The 13,271-nt window shown below is 45.3% G+C and overlaps 1 protein-coding gene across 6 annotated transcripts in view; it reads left to right on the top strand.

Moving 5' to 3' along the window:
* The window catches only part of si:ch211-15d5.11 (nuclear receptor coactivator 7), an 87,629-nt gene that overhangs the window by 28,902 nt on the left and 45,456 nt on the right, over positions 1-13,271 (top strand). For 5 of the 6 annotated variants that reach the window (XM_068006768.1, XM_068006765.1, XM_068006766.1 and 2 more), the window contains 3 exons: positions 9,544-9,614; positions 9,703-9,810; positions 12,480-12,593. In XM_068006768.1, coding sequence (XP_067862869.1) covers positions 9,544-9,614; positions 9,703-9,810; positions 12,480-12,593 — 293 coding nt within the window. The remainder of the gene's footprint in view (positions 1-9,543; positions 9,615-9,702; positions 9,811-12,479; positions 12,594-13,271) is intronic. The other variant, XM_068006769.1, reaches the window with a different exon arrangement.

Below are 13,271 nucleotides of genomic sequence, written 5' to 3'. Positions count from 1 at the left end.
CCACCAGGAGGGGGAGTCCCAGTCTCTTAAAGGGAGGATGTCTCCTAAAATTTCTTAAAGGTAGACGGTACCTCTTATTTGCTAAAAATAACAGTCTGGAGTCTGAACGGAGATCAGACATCACACACATATAACACAGATGCAGGTCTCATCCCTATGTTCATACACTGATGAGTTATGTTAAAACATTGAATAAAGGTTGCACACTACTAAATCCCACATCCTCCAATCTGCATTCAAGACCTCACCAATCTGCCGATCTGAGTTTGTACCAGGTGTGCGAGACTATGGTGCACCAAGGTTCTCTGATGATGCACTAGAGGCCTTAGTACAAGAGGTGGACAGAAGGAGGGGCATCCTATATCCGCAGGGTGGGGGGGGGGGTTTCAAGAGGCCCTCCAGACACGTGCCCAAAAGGCAATGGGAGGCAGCGGGGGACGAAGTCAATGCCAGGCACATAGCACCACAAACATGGATGCAGTGCAGGAAGAAGTTCAATGCTTTGACACGAGTGGTCAAGGTGAGTGAGGTCAACTGTCAAGTGGCATCTCCTACCATCTGCACCCATTAGCGCATCCACTGCTCCCCCCCCCCATCACCCAGTTACCAACAAACTCATTCCATCAGCACTCAACTCTTCCAATCAGTTGCTTCCTTACAGATTACCACTGTTGCAAGCCGCCCATCCACAACTCATAGGCCACACACACTGACAGCTATTGAACCATGACAGGCACATCACCCAGACACACATCCCGCTTTCTTGCAGGAGAAGATGGCGCATATCAGGAGGCAGCAAGTGGCAGTGGCATTTAGCCCCTCGAGCCTGTTCCGCCAGTCAATGAGATCATGGTGGACCTGTGACCGCCTGTATAACCGCCTTAACTGCATATCCCTTAATACCCTTGGTTCACAGAAATCTATCAGTCTCAGATTTAGAATTCACAATTGAGCTAGCATCAACTGCCGTTTGCAGAAAAGCATTCCAAACTTCTCCCACCCTTTGCATGTAGATGCGTTTCCTAAATTCACTCTTGCAAGTCCTGGCTCTAAATGTTAAGCTATGACCCCTCGTCCGAGGACTCAAGTATAGGAGACCTCCAAAAACAGTTACAATTATCTCAGCAGCCAGAAGCAATAATGCAGCCACTAACCTGTAAATCTTGCATGGTCCCTTTAAATAGCGCTGGTGGGGGTCCTCTAGGCACTTTAAGATGGTCGGGGTTAAGACTGTGCGTTAAGTTGAGCGTTAAGTGCCAAAATGGTGTCTATCACTTTAAATCAACGTTGCACACTGATTGTATCCATTTTCTCCTTACTTCACATGCAGCCGGATTTCAATATTTGCCGAATGCGCTAACTCCTATACCAAAATGGCATCCGGCGCATGTCACGCTGGAAACGTGCATGCGCAGGCAAGACGCCATCTTGGCACCTCGAGAGGCTGCGTAGCGCCGAAACAACGGGCGCTACGCTGCCCAATTTAGCGCCCCATGTTTTTAAATTATCTCTACAGGATCTTTGTGGTGATGGTAAGACTGGCTCATGTGTTACTGTTCACATTTCAAGCTTTCCTACTTTGTGAACAGCGGAGTTGGAGAAATTGCTTCCTTGAGGGCTGATTAAATTATTGAGCTGGAAACAGTAAAGTAACACTCTAAGGTGCAGTTTTATGATTGTTTTATCCTGAAGATTCCCCAGCTATATAATCTTTGTCCCACTTAGAACATGTTAGAGCTAGAAAAAAATATTCAGAAATAAGACCATACATTCAGATTCAGCTGGATAAAACTGCATTTTGATTTTTAAGAATCTAAACACAGAAGAAGGGTGAGGAACAAGGACGGGAATGTTTGGGGACATGAGGCTAGCACTGATTTCCGCTACGGTTGCCCCCTGCCCGAGCCCTCAACTCACATCTTTCTCTAGTTTCTCTCCTATCTCCCCTCATGCCCTCTCCAAGCTCATCTAGACCATGAGACCCACCTCCTGCTCTCCTCGACCCTATTCGCAGTAAACTGCTGACTACCCAACTTCCCTCCCTGGCGCCCGTGTAGCTGATATTGTTAACGATTCCCTCTCCTCAGGTACTGTCCCCCTCCCCTTCAAATCTGCCGTCATCACACCCTTCCTCAAAAAACCCACCCTTGAACCCTCTGTCCTTGCAAACTACTGCCCCATCTCCAACCTCCCTTTCCACTCCAAAGGCTTTGAATGTGTTGTCACCTCCCAAATCCGTGCCCATCTTTCTCACAACTCCATGTTTGAATCCCTCCAATCAGATTTCCGCCCCTGCCACTGTACTGAAACAGCCCTTATCAAAGCCACAAATGACATCCTATGTGGATGTTGCCAGGACTGGAGAATTTTAGCTGTGATGACAGATTGGATAGGCTGGGGTTGTTTTCCTTGGAACAGAGGAGGCGAGGGGTGATTTGATTGAGATGTACAAAATTATGAGAGGCCTAGATAGAGTGGATAGGAAGGACCTATTTCTCTTAGCAGAGAGGTCAATAACCAGGGGGCATAGATTTAAAGTGATTGGTAGAAGGATTAGAGTGGAAATGAGGAAACATTTTTTCACACAGAGAGTGGTGGGTGTCTGGAACTCACTGCCTGAGAGGGTGGTAGAGGCAGAAACCCTCAACTCATTTAAAAAATACCTGGATGTGCACCTGAAGAGCCGTGACCTGCAGGGCTACGGACCAAATGCGGGAAAGTGGGATTAGGCTGGGTGGCTTGTTTCTCAGCCGGCGCGGACACAATGGGCCGAATGGCCTCCGTCTGTGCTGTAAATTTTCTATGATTCTGCGACAATGGTAAACTATTCCTCCTCATCGTTTTTGACCTGTCTGCAGCCTTTGACACGGTTGACCACACCATCCTCCTCCAATGCCTCTCCTCCATCGTCCAGCTGGGTGGGACTGCGCTCACCTGGTTCCATTCTTATCTATCCAGTCGTAGCCAGACAATCACCTGCAATGGCTTCTCTTCCTGCTCCCACACTGTAACCTCTGGAGTCTCCCAAGGATCTATCCTTGGCCCCCTCCTATTTCTCATCAACGTGCTGCCCCTCGGCGACATCATCCAAAAACACAACATCAGATTCCACATGTACGCTGACGACACCCAGCTCTACCTCACAACCACCTCCCTTGACCCCTCCACTGTCTCTCATTTGTCACATTTCTTGTCCAACATCCAGCACTGGATGAGCAAAAATTTCGTCCAACTAAATATTGGGAAGACCGAAGCCATTGTTTTTGGTGCCCGCCACAAACTTCACTCCCTGGCCACCGACTCCATCCCTCTCCCTGGTCTGAGGCTGAGCCAGACCGTTTGCAACCTTGGCGTCCTATTTGACTCTGAGATGAACTTCCAACCCCATATCTGCTCCATCACCAAGACCGCCTACTTCCACCTCCGTAACATCACTCGTCCCTGCCTCTGCCTCAGCTCATCTGCTGCTGAAACCCTCATCCATGCCTTTGTTACCTCCAGACTGGACTATTCCAATGCTCTCCCAGCTGGCCTCCCCTCTTCCACCCTCCATAAACTTGAGCTCGTCCAAAACTCTGCTGCCCACTTCCTAACTCGTACCAAGTCCCGTTCACCCATCACTCCTGTGCTCGCTGACTTACATTGATCCCGGTCCGGGAACGCCTCGATGTTAAAATTCTCATCCTTGTTTTCAAATCCGTCCATGGCCTCGCCCCTCCCTATCTCTGTAACCTCCTCATGCCCGACAATCCTCTGAGATCTCTGCGCTCCTCCAATTCTTGCCTCTTGTGCATCCCCGATTTTAATCACTCCACCATTGGCGGCCGTGCCTTCAGTTGCCTAGGCCCTAAGCTCTGGAATTCCCTCCCTAAACCTCTCCGCCTCTCCACCTTTCTCTCCTCCTTTAAGACGCTCCTTAACACCTATCTCTTCGACCAAGCTTTTGGTCACCTGTCCTAATACTTCCTTATGTGGCTCGATATCAAATTTTGTTTGATAACACTCCTGTGATGCGCCTTGGGATGTTTTACTACGTTAAAAACGTTATATATATGCAAGTTGTTGTTGATATAGCAACATGAGGAGAGTTATTTGCAAATATCAATTTTGCACTAGCAAGTGAGCAAATTATCCTGGGAGGTGGAAGACTGCTGAGCTTCCATTGAGGACACTTCAGATGGCCTAGGAGGGTGACCTCGAGCAGCTCTAGACCTAGAGGTTCCGGCTGCAGACTGCAGCACCTCGGTGTGAGCTGCAGCAGTCTGGGCCAGCTGGCTTAGTGGCACCAACAAGTGCACTGGCGAGTGGCTGGAGGAGGAGCAGGCATGCTGTCGTCCTGAGAGAGGACAGCAAGCGCCTCTCCCATGGAGCCACGGCCACTCTTCTGAGGTGGCACTTCAGTACTCCTTGGGATCTGCTGGATAACAGAGTGCTGGAGTGATGTGATGCCTGGAAGCCCCTTTCAACAGTGGCCCCCAAAGCCAAAATGGCAGCTGTCTGAGCTTTCATGCCAGTAGTGTGAGCTGCCATGGAAGCTGTCAGAGTTGTCACAAGACACTCCTCATGGTGGGTTCCACTTCAGTTCTGATGGAGCCGACCACTTGGTCCATGTTGGACAGGATAGGCTCCATGCTCTGCACAAAGCCTTGAGATAAGTTGGAGCTTGACTTCTCCACGCTCCACGAGATTGTGCGCAGGCTCTCTGGCAGGCTACCCAGCGCACCAAGTATTTCCACATGAGACTTCTTTGGTAGCCTAGGCCCTCGAAGTCAGCATATGAGTCCTCTGCAGCGGAACTAATATGCGACCTCACCCTATGCCGAGCTGGAACCTGTGGCGTTCTATTCCCCCTGCCCTAGTTCCTGTGCACTTTTGCCCGGTGAGTCATTACATGTCGATCCGTCCTCTAATCTAACCTCTAATTTACGCGTGGTGTCGGTATCTGAGCTGGTGCTTGCAAGAGTGAGATCAAGTGATGGTGTACCTTCTGCAACACCGCGCTTTTTTTCCTCTGCTGGCTGAGGGGCGTCGACATTCTCAGCAGCTGAAATGGGAAAGAAAGGGACAATGGTTAGCATGTGATGTGACGGAGAGCAGAGAGAAAGAAATGGATATTGAAAGCATCTGAAGCTTGTTGTGCAGACTGTGCAGGGTGAGGGAGAAATCAGAAGACACAAAGAGGATCAGGTATAAAGAAATCCTGCACGGCGTCGCCAGTGTTGATGGTGGCCATGTCCTCCACTCTGCCCCTTCCCATGATGGCCAGGACGTGCTATTCAAGGAGGGAGAAGGTGTGTAGATGGGCTCTTCCTCCTCCGGTGGCAGCCTGCTGTTGTGTGCCAATTGCTCCTGCAAGAAAGAGTGAAGTGTGCTAGTGAGAGTCTTCTGAAGAGTTTGGAGAATGTGGCTATAATGATGAAGTAGCTGACAGTGTGCGTGTGAGATATGAGTTGTGGGTAAGTGAAGTTTGTAATGGTGTGTGTGTGTATTGAAAAGGATGTTTCGTGAAGTGTATTGCAGTGATTGTAGGGCAGTGCAGGGTAGTGGGGGAAGGCAGTGTTGAAAGTGCTGTGATTGTTGTAATTAATGAGGCTGAGAGTGGTGCAGCTGTGATGAGAAAGTATTTAGCAGTCTTCTTACCTTGGTAACTCCAGTTAGATCATTTAATTTTTTCCGGCACTGTAGCCATGTTCCTGTGGCAATGATCCTGGCATTGACATCCTCATCTATCTCCTCCCAGTGCCTCCTAAGTAGATGCCTGGAGGGCTTCCTGCCCCCTGGAAGGAAAAGGATGTCCCTCCTCCTCTCCACTGCCTGCACCAAGGCCTCCAGTGCAGCATCTAAGAACCAAGGTGCCCGCTCTCTCCCTCCTTCAGTCATTTCCTCCAGAACTTGAGTACAGGCTTTGCAGCCACAATGCACCTCCCCTTTAAGAAGTGCTGGCTGCCTTCAAGTAGCGTCCTGGCCTTCCCCAAACGGGTAGCACTGGCTGCACTCACGAATCATTATAATCGGCAGGCAGCACAGACTTTGCATGCTGCCTACATTGGTACCAACTGGCGCGGGTGGTCCACACCCTCCCCTCCCCAACGCACCAATTTTTGCACGCAATCCAATTTCCAGGCCAGCGACTTCAGGAGTGAAAGAGCAAAAATTAGCAAAAAAAATAATCTTTGGGTAAATCAGTTCGATTACTTTTGATCTGAGCATGTTAAGTGGAAAATTTGCCATGGTCTGCACAAGCATGAGTGCACTCATTCAATACAGGGAGTTGATGTTGATTGCTGACTGTTCAGGCGTAAACATTGAGTTGACAGTGGCAACATACTGAGCCAAGATTATTGCTTGCGTTCAAAATCAATTAGGTGGTTGTTGCTGCAGAAAAGCATTTTGTGTTCTCAGAAAAATGAACAAACAAGATGATCACACTAACAAAAAGTTTAAAAGAATACAAAACCAAAATACTTGTGATTTTGTTTTTTGAACCATGCGGTCAGTATAAATGTGCCTACAATTAGTCCATAGGATTACTGGGATATCTTTGATATTTCTGTGTGAAGTTTTTATAGACATTTGGAAGTCAAACGCGGCAGGACTTGCATTCCACTCAGTGTACTTTTTCTTTTTGTTACATTTTTGAAGTATAAGCACTGAATACCTCGGTTGGATAATGCTGGACTGCAGGTGAGTGGGCCCTGGGTTCAAATGCCAGCAGGGTTTACTCAGCCATTCGTTCTTCCAAGGAGGATAAAATAAGTAACGCATGTTAGGAAGTGGGGGATGGGGAGCAGGTCACTGCACAGACCATGCGCACTGTCACAACTATTGTCTTCAGATACTCCTGGCTGTCGGCAATAGAAATGGAAACCGGCACTATCTCATGCTACCATCTAACGAGGTAAAACAATGAGTGAAATACATCAACCATTCTGTAGAAGGGTCTGTTAGACGATAACAGGAATCACAGAATTGCTCTTTTAGTGGGTGTGTCAGAAACATTTGTTGAGCTTGCTGCCTGGTGTAATTGCTGTCTATACAACAGAATCGTGTTGCACCGAGCTTACCTAACTGGAACCACACTGCAGTTTGGGTGTCCTATTTATCAAATTGATTATTAAATAATTAAAAGCTCAAATGGATGGTATATGTTAAATATGTGAGTTCCCACACATACCTCTGCAGAAACATGCTCCTTCATATAAGGGGAGTAAAAAGTAGAAAGCCTGTCACGGCATAAATATTTGAGGCGAGGCGCGTGCCATGATCCGGTAGACTTATTTCCCCTCCCGCAGGCAGTGGGAGCCCTCTGGTGCCCTTACCTGTGTGAGCCTAGACAGCCTATTCTCTTCTGGAACCACCACAGCCAAATCCAGTCGTGCCCTCACCTGCACACACACATGTAGGGTTCACTGGTTAGTCACTTGGAGTGGAAACCCTATCTGACTTTTCCTCACAGACACAATGAAGAGAACTGTACTGTCCTTACTGCCATCCCAGTTAAGATCAGGTAACTCGGGGATTGGACCCGAGACCTTTCTGATCTGTATGGCTGGTACTAAACCACGTAGTACATTTACCAACAGAGCCATGGGAGAATTTTGTGCCACTTTTTTAAAGTTTCCGTAGTTAGTCTTCCAGTGCTAAAACTGAGAAAGCCTGGTGACAGGCCACGTTCATTGCTTATTGGATGGGAAGTAAATGAGGTAATTCAGGAATGGTGATTAGGCGACCCCAATCTTGGATTTTAAAAAATGAAAGATTGTATGAAGAAGAGAAAACTGTTGGAGTAAGGAGGTTCCCAGTTCTGGGAAAAAAATGAGTTAACACTAAGAAATAGTTCAGTGAGCTTGATTTCGTCAAAGTGAGATGCAGAGAGGAGGAAGAGCATGTAGGATGACTGTACCTGAGCAAAAAATGGCTTCACTATTTTTAATATATCACGTGAGATCAATTTCTCACCAACATCATAGCATAATGAAAATACAGTGGAAGCCATTCTGGTACGTTCATTCATATTTATTCATCAGTGTGAAATACTGTTCTGTGAGATCAAACCAAATTGCAATTTGATCACATGGGGGAAGATTTCCTGTGCACTACATGTAACAAAATTCCAAATCCATTTTTAAAGAACAGGTAGCTTGCAGAGGAAATGGGGTGTAATGGAGTGTGAAGTTGGACAATCATTCCCAACTGATCCATGCCCATTTTGCATGGTGTTGGGATTTGGGACTGGTGGTGGAGGATCCCATCCAAAACAGGTGAGGGCTTCATTAAAATATGGAAATGGGGGAGGTGGCGTTCTGCACGCAATTTCCTGACATTCAGGCATGCAGGATATCCAATGGAAACAACATCCAGGAAACTAGGACAATGCCTACCATGCAGCACCACCTCCTCTTGAGCAGTCATCGCAGAGGGGATGAAGTACAAGGCTGTTCCACCGCTTGCCTTCCGAATCAAGGCTACACCTTGGGTTTCCTTTCCCATCATTTTCATCTGCCACCTCTTAGTGCCCTGTCATTTCACCCTTGGCAAAGGATACTAATGGGTTGAGATGCCTTTTGAGTTTTTCCATTCACCCTGTTACGCTAAATTGCACTATCATGAATGTTCTGCTTTCACTACTAATGTGCTCTCAACACCTATACAAGTCTGGACTTGCTCTTGTGAATAATTAGCCTCACCTATAAAATTGAATTATATTAGCAATTTCCCATTCTGGCAGGATTTGCATTAGTTCTTAACCATTTATAACTGATTTACACAAGTAAATGATTATCAGCCCTAGATACTTTGACAGGGAAATATAACCATATACCATTGACATGGTTGATACAGCCTGTAAGATATATAGAGTAGGTTTTCCTCAGTACTGCCTGGGTGTAAAATATAGCATGGGCAGAGTGCAGAGAGGATAATTGGACAAGGAAGATTGCATGCCTGTCCTCCCTGCCTGATTTTCCTCTCCCTGCTCCAACCAAAAAATACCTTACGCCAAGGCAGTATAGACGAAAATCTACACCATTCTGTCCATTAATAGACACAGGAACAGGAGTAGGCCATTCAGCTCATCGAACCTTGCATTTAGATCATGACTGATATGTACCTCACCTCCATTTACCTGCCTTAGCTTCATATCCCTTGATACCCTTACCTAATAAAAATCCAGCGATCTGAGTCTTGAGAGCTCCAATTATCCCAGCATCCACAGCCTTTTGGGGGAGAGAATTCCAGATTTCTACTACTCTGTGTGTGAAAAAGTGCTTCCTGATTTCCCTCCCAAATGGCCTAGCTCTAATTTTAAGATTATGTCCCCTCATTGTTGATTCCCCCATCAGAGGAAATAGTTTCCCTGTATCTACCCTATCGAATCCTTTAAATATTTTAAACACCTTGATCAGTTCACCCTTCAATCTTCTATACTCAATGGAGTACAAGCCAAGTTTATGCAGATCATATGGGCCGACTTCTATGCCCAAAGTGAGAAGCCTCATTATTTGGTTATTAATTTTTTTTGCACTTTCTTTCAAAATCCTTCAGAAAATAAAAGGGAAGAGAAAAAAGGTAGAAAATTAATCCAAGAGAAACCAGAAGGCACTATAGAATACAGAGTAAGTATTCTCCAATTTTATCACTTTCTTTGCTTGCCTTTATAAGTAATGTTACAGATGGAAAAACAGTGTGTGATTCTTTTTACAGGCAAGAATGGAGGACACACTCTGTAGCATAGCCCTGAAGTTCAACAGTACACCAAATAAACTGGTTCAATTAAACAAGCTCTATTCACAAAGTATTGTTCCTGGGCAGGTATGTGAATGTTTAATGACAAAAGAAGAACGGTACATCCTGTAAATCCAAAAAAAGAGCAGAAACTATTAAAAGTACACAGTGGATTAATCAGCATCTAACAAAGAAATATAGGTTAATGTTTGCAGTAAGACATTAAGGGATCCATTTCCAGTATTTTAATGTGAGAGCATAATAGTGGAAAAAGCATCTCTAATAAATTCTCATACCTACCTAATTTTTTACTGTTCAGACACAGCTTTTGTCCAACCCCAACCCCCATATATATGTAGTTTCTTTCATGGCAGTAGGACTACTACGCTGGTGGAGGACAAATGCCAACACAGACTGATTGGGGTTTATGGCCTTTTATCACGTTGTAATTTCTATATTATTCTATGTTTAAGTGGAAAATGTAAAGCAAAACATAACAGCCTACTCACCATTTTACTTGTGATAATGCTAGCCTATTACTTAATAGAACCATCCAAAGTAACAAAATTGCATCAGTGAAAGTGCCCACAAACTATGAAACATTATCAATAACATTATTTTGGATGTTTCCTGAATCAGCTCTCTATTGTTCTGCAGAATGTTCTCCTTTATGTAAATAATTCAAAAAAGGTGCATTTATATAACATTTTTCACATCAAAGCACATGAATTACTACTGAAATGCAGTGACTGTTATTATGTAGGCTATGTGCTTTATTTTTTTTATGTAACATAAGAGGCAGGTGTGCTTCTGTCAACACTCTTCACAAGAGGATCTGGATTTAACAATTGGTGAAGAATAATTCTGGATATATGTGATTAGATTAGGGTATCTAAAACATCAAGGTGGCTGACACAATGCAAGCTGACCTGTATAGGTCTTTCCACTATGATGAAGGAAGATTTCCATTATGTAGCTGACGAGGAAACTGAGATTCGTGATGACAGCTATGGAATGTTTTACCTGGGGCTGGGCATGATAACGCACACTCAAATATTCAGAGTTTGTTCTCAGCATGATTGGGTTGCAGAGGCAATCAACTGCTGCTGAAACTCTGCACCTCCAATCGGTGGTACCATCATTCACTTTGATATGGTATGTGCCTATGCTGTGTTCAGGACTATTGTGACAATTCTCTCATACATTTTATGGTGCGTTGTAGTTTTCATCAATTCGCTTGTGAGGATTCCTAGTACCTGCTGTCCACCTAATGAGGGATCAAGCCAGCACTTCTCAGTTGTCCATCAACCAACAAGTGACTATCCTCTTTCGAAGAGGAAAAGTAAGCTTGGTCTCTTTGGAGTCGAGATGGCTCCAAGATGACACATCTGATGATGGAAAGTCAGCACTCCACGACAGACTTAGTAGCCACTACCTGAGCCTGGCAATACTCCAAGGCACCTTTGATGATCAACCAGCCAGCCTGACTCACCAATGGAACTTAGAATCATAGAATGGTTACAGCACAGAAGGAGGCCATTCAGCTTGTCAAGCCTGTGATGGCTCTCTGCAAGAGCAATCCAGCTAGTCCCACTCCTCCGGCCTTTCCCCGTAGCCCTGCAAATTTTTTCACTTCAAGTACATATCCAATTCCCTTTTGAAAGCCACGATTGAATCTGCCTCCAGCACCCCCTCAGGCTGTGCATTCCAAATAACCACTCGTTGTGTAAAAATGTTTTTCCTCATGTCGCCAATCACCTTAAATCCGTGTCCTCTGGTTCTTGACCCTCTTGCCAATGGGAACAATTTCTCTATATTTGCACTGTCTAGACCCCTCATGATTTTGAACACCTCTATCAAATCTCCCCTCAACCTTCTCTGCTCTAAGGAGAACAACCCCAGTTTCTCCAGTCTAGCCACGTAACTGAAGTCCTTCATCCCTGGAACCATTCTAGTAAATCTTTTCTGCACCCTCTAAGGCCTTCACATCCTTCCTAAAGTACGGTGCCCAGAATTGGACACTGTACTCCAGTTGTGGTCGAACCAGTGTTTTATAAAGGCTTTGAAGAACAGACTCATTCTAGGGCTTTTTTTTTTATTCGTTCATGGGATGTGGGCATCGCTGGCGAGGCCGGCATTTATTGCCCATCCCTAATTGCCCTCGAGAAGGTGGTGGTGAGCCGCCTTCTTGAACCGCTGCAGTCCGTGTGGTGAAGGTACTCCCATAGTGCTGTTAGGAAGGGAGTTGCTGGGTTTCTAACTACTCAGCATGTGTCATCTTGGAGCCATCTCGACTCCAAAGAGACCAAGCCTATTTTCCCTCCCCTAAGGAGGATAGATAATTCTGCAGGCCAAAGCCCTAATGGGTAGAGTGGTTCTAACTGGACAAACAGTGGGAAGTTTACCAGCGATCCACTCTGGTAAACCACTTGGTTTTAGCTGGTTAAACTCCATCAGCACCTTTGCACATACTTAGGGATCCCTAAGCCTTGGCTCTGCCAGACTGCACCAAAGCTCCCTGGACTTGCATTAAGTGGGATGTTTCCCTACAGAGAACGTGTGAACTTCAAATTATGCAAATATAAGCTCTATAGATGGGTGTAGATTTCTCAGTAGCTTGAATTGGAGACGCTCAAACATGGAAACGAGTTTCCACATGCGTCAGATCTAGCTCACCAAGAAAAAAAAATGTTATGTATAAGTCTCTAATAATGTGAAGCAATGAATGAAATTTGAATTGAGAATTTTTCCTACAGAGATTGTATGTTCCTGATCCGGGCAGTGCACTGAGTGAAGACAGCCCCGTGTCCTCAAGTCCCAGTCAATCATTTACTCTGTCTTCGTCAGATGCAGAATATGACAAACTACTGGTAAGCACTACCCAGTGATCAGTACACCAGTAGATTATCCAGTTAACTCCCCCACCTTCCAAAATGCTTTTGGCCGTTCCCTTTTTTAAAAATAACTTTATGCTTCTCAGTGATTTTTTTCAAGTTAGAAAGGCAACTTGTAAAAACTCAAAAAGGACAGGAGAAAAGGCAGCATAACTTCAATCAGCATTATGGAACAGATTACCTGCAGGAGTGGTGGAACAGACAACATGGCACTATTGGAAAAGTGGATAAGGGCTATTAGTTCTAGAATCACAATAAGGAAACTGATGGAAGGTTTGGAAGGGGCTAATGATCTTCTGCCCAAAGTATTACTATATTGCTAGTTTAAAAAGAGCTATCTATTACAGTAATAAATATAAGCAAGGAAGTTATGCCAAAGCTTTATAAATCACTGGTTAAGCCTCAGCTGGAGTATTGTGTCCAATTCTGGGCACCACACTTTAGGAAGGATGTCAAGGCCTGCCCTCCTGCTTGGAGAGGGTGCAGAGGAAATTTATGAGAATGATACCAAGGATGAGGGACTTCAGTTATGTGGAGAGACTAGAGAAACTGGGATTATTCTCCTTGGAGTAGAGAAAGCTATGGGAAGATTTGAAAGAGGGGTTTTGATAGAGTAAATAAAGAGAAACTGTTTCCACTGGCAGTAGGGTGGGT

Source organism: Heptranchias perlo, chromosome 26 (assembly GCF_035084215.1).
Source record: "Heptranchias perlo isolate sHepPer1 chromosome 26, sHepPer1.hap1, whole genome shotgun sequence".
In the NCBI taxonomy this organism is placed as follows: Eukaryota; Metazoa; Chordata; class Chondrichthyes; order Hexanchiformes; family Hexanchidae; genus Heptranchias; species Heptranchias perlo.
This window is presented reverse-complemented; position numbering and strand designations above follow the sequence as displayed.